Genomic DNA, 22936 nt, shown 5'->3' with positions numbered 1-22936 from the left:
GTTAAAGGTTGTGAATATTTTTAACTGTGGTACAGTATAGCAGCCACTTTGGCAAACCATGCCGTAGTTTGCCCGGATACCCAGAAGAGTAGACCTGTATTGTGTGCTGCTCATAGCCGTGAGCTGGCTTAGGAAGCTGATGGGTAGCAAGAGGTTTGGGAAGGCAGCCTCTGTGGCTGTGGCTCACTATTGGAGTACACTGCAGCTAGTTGCCTTCTCACGTCCTTCTGGTCCTTTCTCTACTGAGTTCTTTGGGGAGGGGGTGTTGGTTGGCTTGTTAGGAAGTTTGTCACGTAAAAACTCTAATGGAACCCTCCTATGTGCTTACGGGAGAGAGGCCTTGGAGAACTCGAGCAGCCAGGGCTTTTGCTGGCTGTTGATATCATCAGGTCCAGTGGTATGCGTACTAGCTGGTCTCCTGTGTAGCAGGTGCCTATGAGGACAGTTATTCATTCAGTGTCTGTGAAATTACGTTCAGTATAGATTCATTATACATTGTTTTTCTTGAATTTTTTCACAGTTCAGACTGAGCCTCCTTTCAGATTCTATTGTGATCAATACTCTTTGGCAAATTCTACAAACTCTTATCGAGTATAACTTGATGCAAGAACACGAGGACAGAGGTTTTGGTACCTCCTGCCATAACCACAGCCCCGCTTGGCTGCTGTGCAGAGCCTGATCAGAACAGGTGTGAGCTAGCAGTCACAGGCAGGGTCCCAAGTAATTCATTTGTTACATACAGTATGAGAAGGCTGAGTTTGGTTCAGAGCACTGTATGTATTTTACTATCTCAGGTAAACATTCACTTTTTTGCCAAAGTGTCTTTTAAAATGGTAAAGCTCTCCTCATTTCCGAAGTCTTGGATTGCAAATAAAGAGAATGAGTGTGCAGGAACACAGGTGGGATGGGTGTGTTGTATGCCTAGAACGCACATAAATGCTGGCCACAGTGGAGTGCATCTGCAGGCTCACTTACATCAGTGCAGGTGGAGCCAGGCAGATGACTGAAGTGCAGTGACCGGCCAGCCCGCCTTAGTCAGGGAGATGCCTTGTCTCAGACATATAAAGTGGAGAGAGAAGACACGTGATGTCAGCTTCAGGCCTCCACACATACATGCATGTAACTTGTATGAACATGTTAATGCTATATATATTATATCAAAGACCAAAAACATCCTGGTGCCTCAGAAGGGCAGCAGTGCTGAGACCTCCTTGCTACTCGCTCCTGCCATCTCTCTGTGCTGCGCTGACACATGAAAGCCAGAAGCCACAGGGTGTGGGACAGTGTGGAAGGTGGAGAAGGAGTGTTTTAAAGTCTTCTAGAAGGCCCCATAGCTGACAGTGCATAACAGAAGTAAAACCACACGGTACCAAAGAGCTCAGACCCAGGTGAGGCTATAAGTCTGTGCACATCCTCATGTGGAACATGATGCACACGTGGAGGTCAGGGCAAGTGTGGTCTCGGGACGGAGCTAGATGCCTGGGCCCATGTGTTGTGGCATGATACTAGGTGATCTCAAGAGGAGACTGGCAGTGGAGAGAGATGAAGCATTCAGGTTGTAGGAATTAGGGGGTTGTGATGAACACTAACCTCCACACAATCGCTGAGTACAAAGGTTCATCCCAGGGCTGTCTGTTCATTCAGAGGTGACATGTGCTTGGGTTTTGCTGAGGGACATCTAAGTGGGCTCAGCATTTGGCTGAACTCTGGCAGTATTTACTGAAAGTGCATGCTCTTTGACCTAGGCTTTGCTTTCGGAGCTGTGACCTAGAAGTAAAAGCAGTGGTCTGAGGTCAGTGGAGCAAGATGCAAGATACGGAATTCTTCATTTCTTTCTTGCTGAACATAGTCATAAAGCTGTCACATGAAACCATCATGGATGGTGTTGGGAACAGCCCCAGTGACCAGCTGGACTGTGGCTTGTAGCCACCCAAGTGGTGATTTTTGGGCTGGTATGCTGAGGCCATAAAGGCTGTATTCTTCTGATCTCAAGAGACACAATGGGGGAATTGAGGCCACCACAGCATCCAGGATTTAAGAATCAAAACCGAGAGAGGGGAGGACCAAGGAACCTGATGACTACAGACTTCCTTTTGCTTCTGGATTTTGAGTCCTTCCACAGTGTCTCAACCAACAATAGCTGTGGAGGGAGTGTGCTTTGGTCAGCCCAGAGAAGCAGATGGGTATGGGAAAAGGGTGAAAAACTGGAGAACTCGGGGCAGGAGTCAGGGAAGGTGTGGGCCTTTGCTGGGGTACTGGAGGCTGTCCAAAGAGCCTCAGCTCCCTGAAGTTGGGGCACTCACTCTAACGCTCTATGAACCTATTCTCTGGAGGTTTTGTGACAGTCCCTTTACATGGGTGTACTAGGTTAAACCACTGGTCCTGAGTGATTGGCTTTCTGGAGTTCAGAGGTTGGGGTTGGGTTTTGAAGTTCCAGGTCTGGGTCTTTGGAGGAAGCAGCCCTGTTCTGAAGCTATCTCATACGTGATGGAGACAGCAAGGTTTTGACTTTCGTGTCAGGAACCAGCAACACCCTAAGATTTCCCCTTTGAGCATATAGTCCCAGTAGTCAAGGGGTTCATGTTTCTGTTGCTGGCTGTTTTGCAGTGTTATTATAACCTGATAAGGGGCAAGAAGGAGCTGTGCATTGAAGGCTATTTCTGAAATTCAGTTTCTAAATTGCAGTTGGACAGCAGTGCTTCCAGAATTTAAAGCAGCCGCAAAGTCAGTATGTGCTGGTGTGCACCTGCGCAACACCTGTGCAGTCTGCTTTCCACGCTGCGGAAACCAACTCAGCCTCTCATTTATTTCCCTTAAATAAAAAGCAAAGGCACCTTGTCTTAAGGTGAGTACAGGGTTAGGTACAATATTGTGTTTCTAATTATTCAACTTTGTTTGAAGTGTGTGTCAGTAGACTAGGGATTCCCAAGAAAAGTGAGTGTTGTCTGAAAATACTTTATGTGGCAGGCTGAGCTCAATACAGCTTTTATATGACAGCAGAGGCAGCCATGTCTGAGATGGGGAGCTGCCTCTTGGAGCTGCAAGAACTAGTCTCTGGCGGTGCATTCTGGGATAGTGATGTGTTCTCTTAAACCTGCAAGTGTCTTGTGCATCCAGGTTGCCAACCAGTCTTGGTACATAAGAGGATAGTAGTCATCAACTGTATCGCTGTATAAACTTTATAATGGAAAGTCTTAGCCTAGTTCACTTTGGAGGCTGCCAGGAAACATGTCAGGAAACCATACTCCTGCTGTCCCTGCTTGAATGCACAGGAAACTTAGAAACAAGCGCTGCAAGGTCAACAGGTGTGAGAACTACATAGTCATGCCCCTGATTTCACAACTGATGAACTGACCAGTCTACATAAGGAAAAATGGAGGCCCCACCCCTTACTCTTCACTGCCTATATCTAAATACAGAGAACTGGGTGTCTGGGGAACTAGGAGCATCCAAATGCCAGAGGAATGTACTCCTTGTGTGTGTGTGTGTGTGTGTACACCAAGGGATGTAGCTGAGAGCTTCTAGCCCACTTTTTAGACCTACTCTGCCAGAACCCCTTCTTGGCTGGGTAAGGAAATCCAGAGTGCTTTCCTTAGACCACCATGTGGAACACTCCCTTTGATGTAGAGACTTCCTTCCTATACGTGTTGCTGAGTCTCACGTGCTGAGGCACTGAACAAATGATTCAACACTCCATGCTGGTGCTTGGCACCTGGTGACTTTATCGTAGACACACCCACCACAATGCCAAATGTCCATCCACAGTGGCCTTGGAACAGTGCAGCCACAGTCTCCAGTGTCAGCTGTAGAGTCTCCTCCGGCCCATGCTGAGCCCACAGCATAGTAGCATGGACCACTCTTCTAGCCATCCAACAACTTGTGCTGCTCCTGCTTTGCCTGTCACAGGGCTCCTGTGCCTGCTCTACTTCTAGGAATCCAGCCTTGTACCTCCACAGCGTGACAGGCAACCCAATCCTGGGCCTGGAACTCTCTGCAGACCCATTGTGACAGGGTGCTTGGCAACAGCACCAAGATGAGCAGTGTCGCCCTGGCTGTGAGGTTGTAAGTTTTGCTCTGTACTTGGTGGCTAATACAGTGGAGTCTCCTAGACTTGTCACTGAGTGAAGTCAGGGACATCTGCAGGCACTCGTTAATGAGACTCATGCACAGTAAACGTGTGACTTGAGAGCTGACTGTGTCCAGTTAGTAGGTGATGTCATCTGACCCCACTCTTAACTTGGTGTCGGAAGCAGGCTGAGGTACAGGTACCCCCTGGCCAGGTGAATTCAGGGCCTGACCCCTTGGCCTGACTGAACTTGCTACGAAGATGGTGGTCCCACCTGGAAAGTAGAGCCAGAGAGAGGCTGAACACGCCTCTCTTAAGGGTTCACTGAGCTCTGAGCATTCTGAATGACTTTGGTGAAATAACTGGTTTTGCCCATTCTCTAATTGAGCTTTTTGGTTATTACTGATTACATGTCTTTGTATGTTTTCCACTTAAATAAGCATTTTCTCAGTCTACTTTAGTTTGTCTTTTTACCTTTTAACTAACTGGACCTTTGATGGAATAATAGTTTTTACTTCATGAGTTTTGTAAACTTCTACTTAAATGAATTGTGTTTTCATTGTTGAGTCTTATTACCGACAGCCTAGCTTTCAGATTTCTCTAACCATTTTATTCTGTTCCTCTAAACATGTTTTATTCTTAACATTTACATATACTTAAATATGTTTTCTGTCAGGTTTCGTTTTGTTTTGTTTTTTGGAAGGAGGGCGGTATGAAGGGGTGTATGGTGTGTACATAGGAGTGCATGTGGAGACCAGAGGTCAGTGCCCCCTAGCAGCCTCATTTGCTCTTAACCATACAGTTTGAGACAGAATTGGAGCTCACCAATTTTGTAAACAGGCTGACCAATGAATTCCAAAGATGTGCCTGGCGCCTCTGCTGTACTGGGATTAAAGGAGCATGTGTGGCCATGCCAGGCTTCCACAGAGGTTCTGAGGACCCCAGTTCCAGTACTCACGCCTGCATGGGAACTTACCAAGTCAGCTCCCCAGCCTGAGTCACTGTTTGTAGAAGTTACAAGAGGGCTTTTTCAACCCTGTCACCACAAAGGTGTGTGAAGGTAGGGGATGGATTGGTTTGCTCTGAGACAGTCTCTTACTTTAGCCCAGTGTGGCTGTCCTGCCGCAGCCTCCCCACAGGTGTGTATCACTGGGATGTGAAGCTCGCCTTGCTCCACACGTGCCCTTGGCCTTCATTTCAGTTGTTCCCAAGTTGAGCAAGTACATTTCTCCAGGTCTGTTTCCTGGCTCCATCTTTTCCACCAGAGAACTCGTGTGTCACCTTTCTTTCAGTCTTGGGTGAAATATTGTCTTTGGATAGGTTGTTGAGAGTCTGTGGGGTTTGAGGCATCTTCCTTGTCACACTGGAGACTGTCCCTTCTTCCTCCCTCATATGAAGTGTTGTTCCTGGTGACTGGTGTTTTCAGTAGTTGTGTGTATCATGAACTCTTATAAACATTTCTTTTCCTGAACCTGCTTCTACATGGGTAGTCACCTTGTTTGAATTTTATTACATTTATATACTTATGTTTTTGGAGGGAAGGTATGTGGACTTGTGGGACATGCTATGGAGTGACTACGAAGGTCACGGGGCAACTTACAGGAGTATTTCTCTCCTCCTACCTTGTAGGTCCAAACTCAGAGCTCAGGCCAGCAAGCTTGGCAGCCAGCACCTTTATTCAGAGTGTCTCCCTGCCTCTTTGTTTGTTTTAATACAAAACAAAACATCTTTGAACTCTTGGAATGTGGACCTATCTCTGTTGACTTATATATGTTGGCAGGCACAGTAGCCATGAGTCTGCAGTATCTTTCCCACTGTGTGAGCAGTGTGACTTTCTTCACAGGATGGGTTGAATAGTGTCCTCTCCCCTTCCTTCACTGAGCCTGTAGAGCGCTGGTACCACACTTTGGGTGCCTGGGTGTCTCACTGATTTGGACTGGCCCTGATACTGGGAATCACAGCTTTTTTGCAAATCAGTTCTGCTGGAGATCTCTTCTAAAATCCAGTTATTTACAGTTGGGAAGTAGATGCAAGAGGACCAGAGACTCAAGATCATCCTCAGGCCAGCCTAGACAGTGTGGTGCTGTGTCCAGAACAAAACAAAACCCAGTCATTCAGTTTATTGACTTGTGGTGGTTTTCCTGTTAAATCTCCATGGTTCCTGTTCTTTACCATCTCCCTCCTGCTTGCTCGCTTGCTTGCTTGCTTGCTTATTAGTTCCAGCAGTTGCATGCAGTTCAAGAGACTCCCTCAGAGCAAGGTCTCTTCTGTGGTGCCCTTACCTGCTGTGTCCTTCCTGGGGAGGATTCAGTCCTGTGTGTGCTTCAGACTCCATTCCTTTCCGTAGGGAGATCCATGATTAGGGGACTGTGTCACCTAATCGCTCCATCTTAGCACCTGAGCCCTCCTGGTCTCTGATTTGATAGGCAGGGTCTACTGTTGGCTTCCTTCCTCCTACAGGAGGAGGCGGCATCTTCCTCACCCTGCTTCCATGATGCTCTTTTGTCTTTAATTGCAAGTTCCATCACTGTGTGTGTTGGTGTGGATTTTGAGACTGTAGAGTAAAGGATTTGCTCAGACTCTTAGATCAGATGTTTATAACTTTATGCTAGATAAGGACATTTCTAGCCATTCCTGTTTGGGCTTATCTCAACCTCTTAGGGGTCTGAACCTTTTGTTGCCTGAGTTCCTGCAGCTGCCTTCTTTCTTCCTCCAATTGTGCTTTCTCTCTGCAGACAAGGTGGTTTCTGTTGCATCTCACCTGTTTTTCTGTTGCATCTCACCTGTGGCACACACGTGAGTTTGCCAGCAACCTGCTGCTGCCAGCCTCGTGGGCGCGTTCCCATGGTGCTTTTCATCCCCTAGACTTCTCTCCATCCTTTGCATCCTCCTCTTTGCCAAGGGTTTCTTTTTTATTTTTTCTTTCTTTCTTTCTTTCTTTTTTTTTTTGGGGGGGGGGGTTGGTTTTTCGCAGGGTTTCTCTGTGTTGCCCTGGCTGATATATTTGTAATTGGTGGTTAAAGTCTTTTTTGTTGTGGATGGTTTAAAATCTTTGTAAGATAAAAGGTCACCTTGGAGTTAACAACCCTTTCCAACAGTTAGAACTCTTCCTGTTCTTACACAAGTAATTCTGGCCGAAGCCTGGCCATTTCCCATCGTGTTAAGAATCTGGGTCTGGCGCATCATCTGTTTTAACTGACAACTGATTTTGAGGAGGGGAGGGGTGGTGGTGTCACTAGGGAAGGATACCAAGTCTCTCCCTGTGCTGCTTCTAAGGCCATCGTGGAATGGTCTTGCTGCAAAGAGAGCACTGTTAGACTCTAGGCTTCCTACCTGTCTCCTCCCTGCTGTCATTAAGATGGCAGGAGCTGGGCAACAGTGGGTTTGGTTGGTTAGAGTAGAACTGGTATTGTCTATACATTTGATGTATCAGCTCATTTAACATTAAAGCATTGTCTGTTAATACATGTTTCATTTTAAATCAAAAGTTACTTCTTCAAATAGAGAAGGGATAGAACAGGAGTGCTTTCCATTGCCGGCTCTGCCATACTTCCTCCTTTGATTGTGGTTAGAGTAACTGGCCAGCCTTGTACCAGGGCAGCCCTGGTCCCAGGTGTTTGAAGAGGTGCCCGAGAATTTCCGTATAGTGACTGACCTGTAATGTCTTACAGGTCAGAGAAGGTGGTTTTGCACTTCTCATGCACCTCAAGCCTGTGACTGTTTGCAGAACTCCCCTGGAGCTGTCAAACCAGGGTGGCTGTGATCTGGGCGTGGCCTGGGCAGTGCCGACCTTTAAAGATGAACACAGCTTTCAGAAGAGAGGTCGTGGTCTTAAACTTCAAATTTGGTTGAAAGCATTAGACAACCTTAAAGAGAAACACAGCATGTTTATCTTTAGTAAAAAGAAGGCGAACATGAGCTTTCCCTGTTTTCTTTGGAGTTGTGGGTGTTAGGAGTAAGGGGTGGTGGTTTAAGCAGCTTTAAAAAGGTCGGTCAGATGTTTCGAGAGTCCTGTTGCTGAACCTGGGTAGACAGCGTGGGAGAGGGAAGAGGCTCCTTCCAGGGCTTGTTATTCAGCCCCAGGCAGCACAGGAGCAACTGTGGCAGGAGGTGGCACCCTCTGGTGTTGCAGTTGTCCAGCAAGTCTCAGATGTCCGGGCCCTTCCATCTCTTAAGTGTTTGTAAAGGTTCTACAAGGAAACAGCTCCCTGCAAGCCTAGGAGATTGAGAATTCCTTAGATGTTGGCAGGAGTTGACATTAGAGGATTCCCTACCCCTTGCCTCTAGCTAGTATTACAGTGTCCAAGCCTGGGATGGCGTAGACTCCAAAGCTAAGCAACACTCTAGCAGTCTCCCAACCACTGTGCCCCATGTTTCTTAGACTCCACAGCTAAGCAACACTCTAGCAGTCTCCCAGCCACCGTGCCCCATGGTTTCTCTTCTCTGGCTCTTTACAGCCTTGTGTTCTTCAGCTTCTGTTCTGCCCTGGCCAGTCTGAGCTCTTGAGCTTCCTTCTCAGCTAATAGCCTTGCCACTTTGACAGCTCTGTGCCAACTACTCAATGGTCATTGCTGCTTTGCCACCTCCAACACGAATGTGACTCTGGCCTCTTAGCCTACTCTACTAAAAGTAAGCAAATAGAGATTAAAGAGAAGCCTGGTGTTGCATCAGGAGAGCATTACCCATCTAGCCCACCAGGTGAGTTAGGCTGTTCTGTGTAGCCAGAGGAGGGGGGTTTCACAGTACCCAAAGCCCTTTGGTACCAGCCAGTAAAGTCTCTGGTAGGCCAGCAGAGGAAGTGTTGTCCCTTGAGTCCCTGGTAATTGTTTTAGGGTCATCTAGAGCTTACCAAGGCTTGTCTTGTGATAGCAAAATCTCACTACAGAGGCTTTGAAAGAGCCCTGGGGCAAGCAGCTGAGGTTGCTGTGTAGCTTTCTTACAGTGCCCATGGAGTGTTCAGGAATGGCCAGTGCTACATAGAGACAGAGAGTCCGACAGCTGCCAGTAAGAGTCTGCTTACTTCATCCCCAAATTATTTACTTATTTACAAGAAAATAGCATCAGGAGTTTTACTGTAGCAAATTTAATACTAATCATTGTGTTTTACTGTCCATGAGTCCCCTCATCTGTCTCATAAAGGCAGTGCTGTTCCTTGGCCACACACATCCTCATCATACTTTCTGCTCAACTATGACTGTGGTCAGACAGTTTTGCTAAAGATAGGACATGGAGAAAACATTTGGGAAAGCAGAGACTGCACTTTTTAGATTTTTGGGCAGAAAAGTCTTTTGCCCTCGACAGATAATATTCAGTTAGCCTAATACAGTTTCTTTTTAACTTTGTGACTTAGAATTAATGTCCCGTTATTCTTTATTTTTACGTTTTAATCTTAGTGTATGTGTGTGTACTCCAGTGCGTATGTGCCTGTGGGTATGCATATGCTGTTGCGTCCTTGTGGAGAGCAGAGCACGTGTGGGTATCAGTTCTTTCTTTCCACATTGTGGATCCTTATGAGCCAATTTGAGTGGCCCGCCTTGGCTACAAGTACCTTTATCAGCTGCATCATCTTGCTGGGTCCCACATTTCTCCTTGTGATAGTGAGGTCTTGTCACTTTATGCCAGTGTCTGTGCTGGCCAGCCTGGGACCCCATAGGCAGTGGTGCTCAGCTTCTTGGCCCACTCTTTAACTGCAGGAAGGATCTATTCTAGAAACAGCTGGCCTCAGACTCACAACAATTTTCCTGCTTCAGCCTTCCACGTTCTAGAATTGTGCATAGGAGCCACTTTGCCTGGTGTACTTTAAACTTTAACACAAATTTAAAACATGCATAAAATATATTCAGTGAGATTTGGCACATGTAGATGCACATTGCAAACAGAAATTTTTTTCAACAGAGCTTCAATTTTGCCAATAAGAATACCACTTTAGTGTTAGCATCATGGGATCCAGGTTGGAAGTGTCTTTGAGGCTTGAACTTGGTCCTTGCAGCTGATTGGTTACTATATACTCAGTGAAGCTGTGCACGCATAATCTGTTTCCTCTGTAAGCAGATTAATTCCACTCCATTGAGCTCCACCTTTCAACTCAGCATTCCTGTTTGGCTTCTGTTTTGTGCTCTGAATAGAAAATAAATATCACTTCTGCTTTCTTTTGTTTCTTAATAAGTCTTGACTTTCCTTGAGGGTAAATGATGGTCCCTGATGATTTCAGGCAAACCGCCTGTCTCCCGTTAAGTCAGGTCAGGCGATGGCTTGTAGACAAGGAGGTTTCTCTGTAAAAGAGGTGTGAGCCTCCTCAAGAGCCAGGACGTGTCCCAGGAGGAGATACTGGGAGATACTGGGTCTGCTACACAAGCAGAGAGAGCAAATAGGTAGAGTGGACAGGGCACCTTGTCTCTCCCTACAAATGCTCTGTGTGTGTCACCTCATCCAGAAGTCAGGTGTCTGCCACCGAGCTGGAAGGGTGCCATGGAACTGCTTTCCTCACACGGGACTATAACATTCCTTACAGAGCTGTTCAGCCACATCAGCAGCAAATGTTTGGTGAAGAGCTGCCAGAATCTCAAGATGGAGAGCAGCCTGGCCCTGCTAGAAGAAAGCGACAACCCAGTATGTCAGAGACAATGCCGCTGTACACTCTCTGTAAGGAGGACTTAGAGAGTATGGACAAAGAGGTGAGAATGTGACCCAGGCCCCAGTTTGCAGAGGCTGCTGTGCACACTGGCATCACAGATTCAGCTGGGCTTCCATGCAGGGCAGGCACAGGTGGTGTGAGCCAGCACCTGGTTTCCTATTAAAAAGGATTTGTAACCCCATGAAATGAAGTACCCATGTGTTTGGCAACAAAAACTCACAGCTGCCACTCTCAGTGATTCGTGATCATGTATGCAGATGTCCCAAATTGTCATAACAAGAGGGTGCATCTGGCATTTTGAGGTACAGGAGCCATAAGATCTTTTCAGGATATCCTGCTAAGGGAACTGTCCAGACAGAAAACTGATAGGATTCAAGATATAAAATGCTTAATTAGTTTGCATTCAGTTAAACAGATGTTTTTTTAATACATGAATTCAGACAAATTAAAACCAGTTTCTTCTGTCGTTTTTACCACTAAATAGTTTTAAGTACATAATGTGAAGTTAGGTTGTTCAAATGCTCAATTTGGAGAACTGAATACCCTGACTACAGATGTTTTAATTACAGCCTAAATACTGGGGCTGTGGAGGGGGCTAGTTATCCCTTAGAACTAAAAACAAAACTGTGTCACAGGTCAGTATTGTCTGTATCCTAGGCCTTAGACATCTTCCTCCAGGCTCCCAGACTAGCCCTCTGACAGAAGCTTTTGCTATTGGGGTTTTTGTGGTGTGGTCTATGCAGTCATTGCTCTGCAGACTGCTTTGAGAGAACCACTGTAAGAGGTGAGCGTCAGGTCATGTGGACCAGAGCTGCCATCGGCATGCTTCCGACAGCTGTGGGTGAGCCCATCTCCCAGGCAGTGCTGTGTGGTGAGGACAGATGTACTTCCTTTCCATTGATCATGCAGCAGAGAGCCCAAGCAAGAAAGTGTGCTTCTCATTTATTTTTTAGCAAAAGCAAGAAAATACATTTATTTTCAGGATGAAATCTCATCTGTAATTCAGATTCTCTCTTTCAGATGATAGCTTCTTTTCTTAACTCTTCACCATTTTTCTGTCATTTTGCACTTTAACTAACTGTTGTCATTTCATGAGAAGGTTTTTCTTGGCCACTGCTTCCCTGTCTTCAAGGTCAGCTGACTTGGATCTGGAAGCAGTGCCCGCTCCTGTCGAGGGAGCGCACTCCCTTTCCCCACCCCGTGGCCTGCCATGTTGCTGTTTCCCTTCTGGCTTCACAGGAATCCCCTTGCAGTCCATTTGATACTACTTGGCCTTCTTGTTGGTTTTTATTCCCTTCCTATCAAAAGACCTGAAATGATGCTGTGAAACAGCAACTTTGACTTACTCCAGAACCTTATCCTTTCAGCCATAAAAGCCACCTTAACCCCTAACCTCAGCTCTGCAGAAGCTCCTGAGGAGCAGCTGAAGCTCTGGCTCACATGCATTAGCATGCTCACATGCTAAGTGGGGGAAGACAACTGGAAGCTTCATATCCCTACACAGGCTTTGATCTTTCCTGGGTCCTGGGACCATACAAGAAAGCACCCCTGTCCTCTCACAGAAACTGTAGCCATGCCTCCCCATCTGTAGCAGAAGGGAGATGCTCTCTCAGTCCCATGGGGCCCAGATCACCTGAGACTGCCCAGTTTTCTTGGGGACGAAGTGGGCAGGCAGGTTCACAATATCCAAGCACCAGGCTATTTTTATGTACCTCTGGCCACTTAGGATCTGCATGACATATCCATTAAGTAGCGCTAAGCTGCATGGGTGCTTAGGTTTAAACCATCTTCTGTAGATCAGTCTGTCCCTCTTGCAGCAGACAGGAGTCATTACTCTAGGACCACCCTGATTCCCGGAGACTTCATCTTACCTAACACATCTACCAAGACCCTGGTCTCCAATGAAACCATAGACACGGGGACCAGAGCAGGACCTTGGGGTGGAGAGAGGGTGGGGTTGTTTTGGGGAGAGGCATAGATGTGCTTGGTAGGATATTGCAGGAACTTGACCAGAAGCACCCAGTCACCTCCATCCATGTTGCCACTCAGGTGCTTCCTTGGGCAAGCTGGAGCAGGGTTTTTCCTGAGAAATTTTAGCCTGGTTTATAAACTAGGTATACAAACCACACGTTTACTTGTAGTGAATCATGAAGAAATTTATTTTAAAAGAATTCTTCGGTATACATATAACCTTGTTGCTTATTAAAGGTCAAAGCAAACTTGTACCTTAATAAGATAAATATGTGTATTTGATGAGTTCATGAAGACAGATTGCCATATATGTGGGTGACAGAGGGACAGCCTTGGGCACTGTTCCTGCAGTACTGTCCACCTTGGACTTTGAGAAAGGGAGGGTCACTCACCAGTTTAGAACTCACCAGCAAGGCTAGGCCAGTAAGCCTAATGGATCCACCTCTCTCTTGACCTACAGAACTAGGATTATAAGTGTGTACCACTATGCCTGGCTCTTTTGTGTGAGTTCTAGGAATTTAATTCAGAATTTTTTCTTTTTAAGAGTTGCTACTGCAGAACATGGAACATTTTTCATTTTAGTTAATATTTGCTTTTGTAATCATCAATTCTGATGATACCATTTTACAAAAAATAAAAATCATACAAGATGGCAGTAATACGCTTAGAGCCATTTCAAAAATTGTTGGGAAATTATGTGCTAATCCCAAACCAATGTTCATTTGATGAATTTTTTTTATGAAATTCAAGTTAGCAACTCAAAACTGCAATTTAAAAATCAGCATTTTAATACAATATAATTGAAATCAATATACTAATTTAATATTTATGTTTCCTAATGACAGGAAAATATTCTTTGTTTTCTGTAAACAGTTATGTTTCTTTAAGAGCAGACAAGTTTGATCAGCAGCAGCACTGCAGTTCATGACATGCGTTAGTCCCTGGTCTGAGCAAGGCAGTTCAGACAGCATCCACTGGCTTTGTGTGTAATGCAGGGTACAAAATGTGCACGTCGCATGTCCATAACTCTGCTAGCTTTACCTGTGAACTGAACATAACCCAGAAAGTGACTCTTAGCAAGGAATTACCTTGATCGGGCTGCCTGTGGGCAGTTTTCTAGGTTAATTGAGTTAGGAAGACCTGCCCTGAGTGTGGGCAGCACCATTTCACGGACTGGCCCTAAATTGTCCACTAGTGAAGAAAGTCAGCTGGCTTAGTGGCAAGCAGGCAGGCGACCCAGGTGGGGTCACTTGTCCCTGCCTTTCCTGGGCATGCTATAACTAACCACTCTGTCCTGCCACCTTGATTTTCTCTCAGTGATGGACTGACCTAGAATCAGAAGCCAAGTAAGCCCTTGCTTCCTTAAGTTTGCGTTGGTCTAGGCGTTTGAGCATAGCGACAGAGTTGTTACAGAGGGGAGTGGGTTTGTCGCTGCCTTCCTGTGCCTTGGACTGTTCTATCAGCAGATTGGGGAGGATTTGGAACTTGGGGCCAAAAAGCTTGTGAGTGCTAATTGCTTACTGGTCTTTCTGGTAGGAGCTTGGAAGATAAGATTGGTAAGAATAATGTAAACAATGGAGAAATGTTTCAGAGGGGAACCAGAATTTTTGCCCTTAGCTGGATTGGGGCTATTTGGATGTTTTTGCTGTGTGCCTGGGCTGAGAGAAGTGGCTGCAATTTTCAGAGCTCAGCACTACTCAGGTGAAACATTCCAGGCCTCGCTGGGACAATAGGAACATGTTTCCTCAGGGTCAGACAGAAGCTTCCAGCAGAACTTAGCAATGTCTGAGTCTTGCTCACAGGGTACCAGTTTTGAAGGCATAAAAGCCACGAGACTGAGGGAGCCATGGAGAGTGGTTGAGGCGGTGCTTGTGGTGTGGTGTACATGTCTGTAGTGAGGCCTGCTTAGGGAGAAAGACGCAGGAGTAAGTGTTCCTTCCCAGTTCTCCCTGGCATGGTGGGCAGGATCCCCACCACAGCACCCCTCATTCCCAGCTCTATTTATAGAGGTTTTGATGACATAGTGCCCCAAGTCCACATACCTCTATGAGCAGGGAAAGCCAGCGCTTTTCTAAGCACAGGTCTGAGGGTGGCATTCTCTGCCCAGAAACATAGAGAAAGCACAGAACTCTAGAAAGCATTGCCTAGAAAGCAAATTAGAGATGGGAGTGGGCCAAGAAAAGTATAGCAGACACGTGCAAAGCTAATAAAAACCAACATTGTGCTTTCTCTCAGCTGCTTTAATCCTGTCTATATTTCTAGAAACAGAGAAGCCAAGATAATCCAGTGTAGTCCTCAAGGTAGAGGAGGGGGGAGGCTGCTTTTCTGTGTCAGAACAAGTGGGCTTGGAGGATATGAGCTGCTCTGTCACTAGTAGCACTGGGTACGTCACCAGGTTAACTAGACTGTCCAAACCGTATCACTGTTGTATAACTACTCTAATAGTTACTTGTTCTGTGCAGTGCAGACAATGATGTATGGTAACCGTCCTTCTGGTTTTGAATGGGTGAATCTATTAAGTACACAGCAAGCAAATGTAGAAAAATAAATAACAGAGTGTCAATAGATAACATCAAACCTAGTACTTATAACATCTAGCAGAGATGACTGGAGTACCCAGTTAAGAGAGCAAACAAAAAGTAGCATCATAGGGGCGTGCGGTAAGGTGGGATTACTGATCCAGGTCTCAGGCGGAGCAGAGTCCCCTTGGATAAGGCTTCCATATGATAGAACATACAGCAAACAGCACATAGATTATCATGAGACCAGGAACTTTGAGTCATCCAGCAGCAAGGCAGGTTAAGTTGAAGCAGTGAGCTGGAGTTCTTGATTGTTCTCTCTGTAGAAGAGATTCCTGTGGCTGAACTTGGTTTCCCATTTCCACTGAAGGCACTGCTTCACCTTAGAATAAATAATGTTAGCCACTGATAGAAATGCCTCACCTTCTAGTTGTTCTCAAGGACGTGATGTTTAACTCCCAGCTGTTCGTTGTTCTCTCCCCTCCCTGTCAAGAGAGGGGTGGTCTAGCTAACCCTGAGATAGGAAAGCTCGGAGGACACTTTGGAGCAACATGCTTGGGTGAGCCAGCGTCTCAGTGAACTTAAATGGCACATGCCAGTTTACCAAGGTAATACACAGTACATTATCCAAGACAGTTATGGTGGCAAAGGGACTTCTCAGTCTTAAAAGAACATGAATTTGATGGCTTAAGTGTTTAACAGAACACAAGTTTTGTGCTTTCTGCTAGTCTGACAACCTCAGTCAGTCCAGCTCATGGTCAGAATTTACACTCTAATTTACACTCAGTTTGCCAGCCACGAGGAATCATGAGAACAGTTTAGGCACCATTATATGACCTCAGCTTCCTGAGTCCATGCCTGAGAGAAGAGGCGTGTCATAACAGTAAAGCAAATCATAGTCCTCGTTTGAGCAGAGCCCAACCATGGCCATTGTAGCTGACTTGAGAGTGAGTGCTGGCAGTCCCCACTCCTGTAATGTAATTGTTAGTATGCTACCAACAACCCTGACCACCCTTGGCCATGGCTATCAATTGAGGACAAGTGACTGTGCATCCCATGCCTAGCCAAGTAGTTCAGAGAAACCTACAGAGCCACAGGAGACCACCAGTCCCTCCTCTGTCCCAAAGGTTCTACATGATGGGCTTGTGCCCCTCACAGGCAGTCAGCAGGAAGACCCACTACCTGGCACATAGTTGCCTGTTCTCCTCTGGCTCCCCTAGCACATGCAGCAGGGCTCTCACTAAGGTATGTTAGCTTTCTCATGAAGGCCCACTGTAGACTCTTGGATTACAGGTCATGGTTGTTCCATACTTCCCAGACAATATCAAAATCTTTAAAAAGAAGAGTTCCACATGGACAATGTCCATGTGTCTTTTAAAGCATGGAGATGCACAATCCCTTGTCACATTATGTAGGGACCGTCAAGCTTGGAGCAGGTGCAGCAGGCACTTCCACAGCCCTAAGCTGCCTAAATGTGCCTCTCTATTGACTGCTGTGATTCCTGTCCTGTTACTCACCTCCTGTTCTTCTAACTATTGAAGGTTGCTTGGCATAGTACAACACCCAGTCTTTGCTGGTGTGTGGGAGGAAGACTGGAGTCCCTGCTCAGATGCGACAGCTGTCATCCATAACAAAGATGAGAATCATTTGCTTCCTCCTCCTGCTGATGACGAAGTTCAGTGCCAGGATGTGTATTCTGTCTTAATTTATCAGAGGCTTTTCATTTCATTAAAAGATAAAGCTTCCCCCCCCCCCATAAGTTCTATGATGGGTGTGGGGTTTTTTTGTTTGTTTGTTTGTTTTTGTTTTGCCAGCCACATTGACTTGAAGTATGGTTTAGTTTCTTGAACTAAAGGTCTGTGAAGCTAACCTCACCCTGCTGTCTCTCCGCAGCTCTCTGCCCCCCACCTGGAAGTAACTGGGGTAGTCAGTCATTTGTGTGTGCTGTGACCCACAGAAGGAATGCTGCAGGCAGGCAGTGTCCCCTGAGCGTGTGCTGAGTTGTGCTCCTTGAGGTGGTTCTCCTCAACTTGCTACCCCATGCCTCCCAGTGCCCCTTTAACTAAAGTTGAGGAACCGTTGTTAGCATGGCTCAGGCGCCCACCGGCTTGATCCTTTGTTAGGCCTGACAGGCACCCTGCCTTGTGGACAGCACCTTAATACTCCAGTGCCTTCAGCAGAGTCAAGTTCTATAAAACATTCTCAACTCTTTGTCTTTGTTGAGGGAAAGAAAGTATAAGCAGATCTAGTGAGGATTGTGTGTTGGCTTTTGTCTTGTATACGCTGAGCTTCTGCAAATGGAAGGCCACACTAGTGGGTGTGGACATAGATGCGGTTGCATGGAAGGTGAGCACCATGCAAGTGGATTGTGTGGGTGAACATCAGTGCAGATAGGTGTCAATACAGTCAGTTCTGCAGAGCCAGCAGCTCTGGGCAGGCTGCTCTCAGGAGTCACAGCTTGTGCATGCGCAGATGACTGCACTGTTTGCCACTCTCAGTCCCAATGTATATATAGTATCTTCTCTCAGAGTAAGAATGATAGAGTTCCTTGTCGCAGCGTGGGGGTCAAGCTTGACCTTACCCATGCTGGGCATATGCTCTTCTACTGAACCACCGTAGCCCATGAGTATAGTTTGAAGGCCATTTCGTTTTATATTGTTTTGTTGCTGGTTTTTATTTGGGGGTGGGGAGCATGCCACAACATGAATATTGAAGACCAGCGGAGAGTTAACAGGAGTGCTTCTGTAAGGTAGGCCAGGGGATAGAACTCAAGTGGTCAGGTTTGACAGCAGACACCTTTACCAGCTGAGTCATCTTGCGGGTCTTGGAGGTCTGCTTCTGTTGAACGTTTATATACTTGTTTAGTATGTATACAATATATACTTGTTTAGTATGTACACAAGCTGTAAGCTCAATGGCTGTATGCTTCCTTCATGCTTAGGAATTAAAGGTGATTGAAGAAAATGGATAATCTAAAGCCTGTTTGGAGTGAGTTTATTTAAGGAAGTGAATGCTGGGTCCTACAGAGACCCCAGAGCCTGCAAACTGGACTGTTCTGTACAGTCTCCATCTAAGCACCCTGCACCTTGGGGAGCCTGGCAGTGGCAGGCACCATGTGACGTTATGGCACTCTGTCCCTTTGGGCTGCAGCTGCTGCACATACCTGCTTTTCCCCATGCCTGCTGGGTGCCATGCAGGCTGCATATGACATGTCCTTTGCTGGAGGCAAATTGTCTGGCAGTTAGTACTTTCTGAGTAAAACTGGCACCTTCCCATCGTCCTGCAAGTATTGAGATGTTTGCTTGGGAAGCTGCGACGGCCTCTGGGGCCAGGGCACGGGTGCAGACCTACCTGCTGTGTGTAGTCAGCATTGTTAGTGCCTTCATGGGCCGATCCTTGGTCTCACCTTCACCAAGGATCCTTGGTGGCATCTCATGCCTGAGCTGCTCTACCCTGCTGACTCAGGGCACGTTATACTATCACTAGTACATGAGGGCAGGGAGCAGCTAAGAGCTTATTCTGCTGTTCTCAAGTATGCACTGACAGGTGTGGAGCCATGCCAGTCCCCTGTGCCAGGAGCACTGAGCTGAAGGAAAGGCAGATTAGAGCTTTCTGGGCAAGGTGGGCAGGACAGACAGGCTCCCTTTGTCCTGGCACACCAAGGATGTGTGTCGTATAGCGGTGGCCATTGACCGTCCAATTGTTTTGATGTCTTTACAAATCTTGAAAACATCTCTTCACGTGTATCTGAGGGCTGTCAGTCTCAAAGGAGAGATCACCAGTTTGTGTAGATGCCCCTGAAATTATGAGCATGTCTGTGCGCAGAGCTGACCCGACAGAGTGCAGGCAGATGGCAGATGCCAAGCCCTTTATTTGCCACTAGGCACTGGGAGCCCCAGTGAAACATCAGTGTTTTCATCAGAGCCAGCCCTGTGGTTTGAGAATTTGGTGAGGTGGGGTATAGTGTACCATTACTTGTGACTCTTGGAACTTTGTTAAGGGTCAGCTCTGATCCCAAAAAACTTACCTATCACTGCCACTGCGGAGTGGGGTTCATGGTAAGTTTCTGAGGGGGACCAGGGAAGGAATCATCTGTGCAGGTTATAAGCCCAAACCCGTCACAGGGTCAGCTGGAAGCAGACAGGGACCAGTGGCCCTTAGAACTGATAGAGGGCAGTTAGTAACCTAAGCCCACTGGGGCTTGAGACAGTCCGTAGCATTACAGGGTCTCTAGGATTCACCTGGAGCTTGTTCACAGAAGGCAACACAGATTTCATCTGTAAGTCAGTCCTAGACAGTGTGGGCAAGACTGTGACAGTGAGATGGTCAGACAGAGATTTGTGCAGCTTCTGTGGCCTCTGAAAGGTAGACCGTCCCCACCGTGACTGAAGAAGTAGAAACCTCCTCACCAAAGAACCAGAACATGCAGGAATTGTGGAGAGCCACTGAGATCTGTCAGTGGGCAGGGCAGGGTAACGGAAGTGACACGCATCCTCCAAGACAGAATCTCAGGAGTGATTTATCCTGAAGATCACCTAAGAACAGTGGGAGGGAATAGACAGGGGTATGGGAACCTCAGTGTAGTTAGTGCTCACACTGACTCTGACTGAGGGCAGTAGGATAGAGCAGGAAGAAGAAATGATGGCTGAGAGTATCTGACCTGAGGAGGAAGCAGGACAGCAGTCTCTCTGTACGGCTGAGCTGGACGGGTGTGGAGGTGGACAGGTGACGTCCAGACTGTGTCTGCTTCATGGCCAGACCTTCCCAATGTGTTTTGTTGGGGACAGAGACCATTGGTGGGTGTGTTGGCTTGTATGCATGGCGGAGGGGGGGAGGGGGGGAGTCCTCTGTCGCATAGTTACTAGCTAGACTTGTGTAGCCCTTTCTTCTTAATCTAGTGTATAGGTTCTTTGGATAGAGAGGAGGGTGAGAATTATCCCGAGGATTGACTGACCCCATGGACTCCTATATACCAGGAAAAACTTTGCACGGTTATTTGTCAGAATTTAAATGCTTGTTTTCATGGCAGCCAAAACTTTTGGGTATTACTCCCCAGCTCCTCCTTGCTGGTCTGTGATTCTGTCTTATGATTTGAGCAGGGATGGCTCCCATCTGTTGTCTCATAGCTGGCCCATGTGCTGTATCCTCTCTTGGACGGGATGTGTTTGACTCTGACTTGGGTGAGTTTGCAGGTTTCCCAGAGTTACTGAGTTTTTTTAAGAAAAAAAAATCAATGCTAGAGAATTCTGTGTCTCCCATGATTTCATCTTTCTGGTTTATTGTCGTGGACAATCTTTATCTTCAGATTATTAACAATAATAAATTTTTATTTTAAAAAGCCAGTGGGCAGAGATAAGACCTGAAGAGATGGTAGAGGAATACCGTGGGGTACTGAAGCAGAGACAGATGCATTATCCATATCTCTGCACCCGCCTGCTTCTGGGGGAGCCCAGTCACCAAAGGAAGCGGGCCATGTGCCTGAGATGGCCGTGCAAAGGAGCAGAGTCACCTGCAGCCAAGTGCCACGCTTGTCTTTCCCAGTTTCCCATTGGTCACCATCCTCCTTGGCTGACTGGCCACCTTCAGCACACCCCTACCCCGCAAGACTTGCTGCTCCTAGGTAGGGAATCTAAGCACATGTGACCGGTGCTTGCTGGGTGAGGGCTGAGTGTGTGTTGCTTATCCACAGTGCAAGAACAACATCCTGATCACCAGTGTTTGCACCCTAAGCTAAAAACTGATGCTGTCAGAATGAGGGTGTTCCACTGGACTCAGCACTCGTCTGCTTCTGTTCTCATTATAACAGTACCACTGTCTTATGTTTATATTTGATTTATATATAGTCAGTTACCCTTTGGCTAAGGTCAACAACAGTAGTAATTCATACTGAATTAGACTCTGAAAAGAACCTCAGCTGTGACCATGTACTGTGTACACATCTGATGATTAGTGTCACAATGTACAACAGACATGTCAAGGCAGTGTTTGAGCATATTCTGTTATTAAACAGTAGACACTCTCACCTCTCATCAACTTGTGACAGGATCTTAGACAGTTACCCTAGTTAACCAAAGCTATTTCGCAGCAGAGGTCATTGAGCCACTTGGTAACAGCATGTCCTACACAGAATGTTCTTTTGAGGGATGGTGACTTAAAGGGTCTTCATCCAGTGTTTGTGCTTGGTTTTGTTTCTTTTTTAAAGTTATAAGTGTTTGGGAGATCCTGTGTGTTTGGCCCTTGGTCCCTAGAGTTTTAGTGAGATGGCCTCATTGTATGTGAAAGCCTGTGAGAGAGACCTGAGGGTTATCATTTGTTTTCATCGCCCTGGTGTAAAGAACTTGCTGGGGTTTAGAGTGCATAAGTCACTTTCAGAGCATAAGTGCTGCCTACAGCCAGCATTTGTGTGGCAGTTTTAAATACTCTTGAGCAGTTTCAGAATGCCTCAAGTTTGTTTTCCAAGTTTGGGGTTTTTCACATGTTATTAAAGTTTCTCTTTGGCCTTCAAAGTATTTTCTGTTCATAAAAATATCAGTTGACTTCAGGAGGCAGAGACAGGTGGATTTCTGAGTTCGAGGCCAGCCTGGTCTACAAAGTGAGTTCCAGGACAGCCAGGGCTATACAGAGAAACCCTGTCTCAGACAAAAAAAAAAAAATCAGTTGACATCATTCCCCTTAAAATATATTCTACCACTGTATTGGTTTTCTGTGGTGCATAACAAGTAATGCAGATGCAGAAGCTTAAAGGAGCCTGTCTTTGCTCTGTTCACAGGATCAGGAGTCAAGTGCAGGGATGTGGGTCCCCGTGGGGCCTCGGAGCATTCTTGTCAGCCAGCAAGCTCAGAGTCTTCCCTGCTCCTGCTGGGTGCAGCCTAATTCTCACTGTTGGAGGAGTGCAGTTCTCAGGGCATGGGCTGTCACTCTCCTTGGCATGACTACTAGGCCACTGGACCCCAGGAAGAGTCTCTTCTAGGTGGCCAAAGCGGCCTTGTGTCCTAATATCCATGCTAGGAATACATTTGCCCTTGGAGTGAGTTAGAGTCCTGCTGTCTCAGTGGAGTGCTTGGCCCCTGCTGACCTTCAGGTGCCCACCACAGGCTGTTCCAACACCATCTGTGTATAAAGTACAAGGCCTTGTCCAACAGCAGAAAAGTCTGGGTGGAGTTCCCTCTATCCTTGGTAATATCATCAGGAAACTTCCAGAAAAGAGTGACTTAATGCATCTATAAATACATTCAGTTTTTCTGTCAGAAGGTTCTACTGCTCAGAATGTTGGTTCTTTGGAACAAAGAAATAAATACATTTATGTGGGTTCCAGATCCATTGATAAAGTTTAAGGTTAGTAGAAACCTGTTCCTTGGAGGTCATCTCCTCTGGACGGTCATGTGAATGATGGCACTTTTAAGGCCTTCCCAGTCCTCTTTGGTAAGGCTGGTATGGAGCCATTCTCGGAAGGCCTGCATAGTTCCCTCTGGGTTCTGTACAAGGCTAGGAAGAGGCTGCCTGTCCGTCTCTGGCAGAGGAGGAAGAAGGGCCACACAGGGCTCTGGGTCACTGTGCTCTCTCTCTCTCCCTCCATCACACCCTTTGGCTGTAAAGTTGTAAAATGACAGATTCTGAGCTGTCTCCTGAACGCAGCAGGTGGAGCCATGAGGTGCTGTCTGTTGATAGACACTGCAGTTGATATGCTGTGTTGCCTTTTTTTTTTTTTTTTTTTTTTTTTTTTTTTACATGTCAGGTGCTCGCTTT

General features: G+C 46.6%; 1 protein-coding gene across 3 annotated transcripts in view; it reads left to right on the top strand.

Annotated features, from left to right (window-relative positions):
• Ctdp1 (CTD phosphatase subunit 1) overlaps positions 1–22936 on the top strand; it is a 60734-nt gene that overhangs the window by 25162 nt on the left and 12636 nt on the right. Inside the window, exons 11-12 of one of the 3 annotated variants that reach the window (XM_029546914.1) lie at positions 2686–2845; positions 10578–10655. The exons of 1 other annotated variant lie outside the window; for it this stretch is intronic. In XM_029546914.1, coding sequence (XP_029402774.1) covers positions 2686–2821 — 136 coding nt within the window. In that variant the 3' untranslated portion in view covers positions 2822–2845; positions 10578–10655. Of the gene's footprint in view, positions 1–2685; positions 2846–10577; positions 10741–22936 lie in introns of those variants that run through there. One more of the 3 variants, XM_021214391.1, reaches the window with a different exon arrangement.

This window comes from Mus pahari, chromosome 15 (assembly GCF_900095145.1).
Source record: "Mus pahari chromosome 15, PAHARI_EIJ_v1.1, whole genome shotgun sequence".
Lineage (NCBI taxonomy): Eukaryota > Metazoa > Chordata > Mammalia > Rodentia > Muridae > Mus > Mus pahari.
The sequence above is the reverse complement of the archived record's forward strand: the minus strand, read 5'-3'. Positions and strand labels throughout refer to the sequence as shown.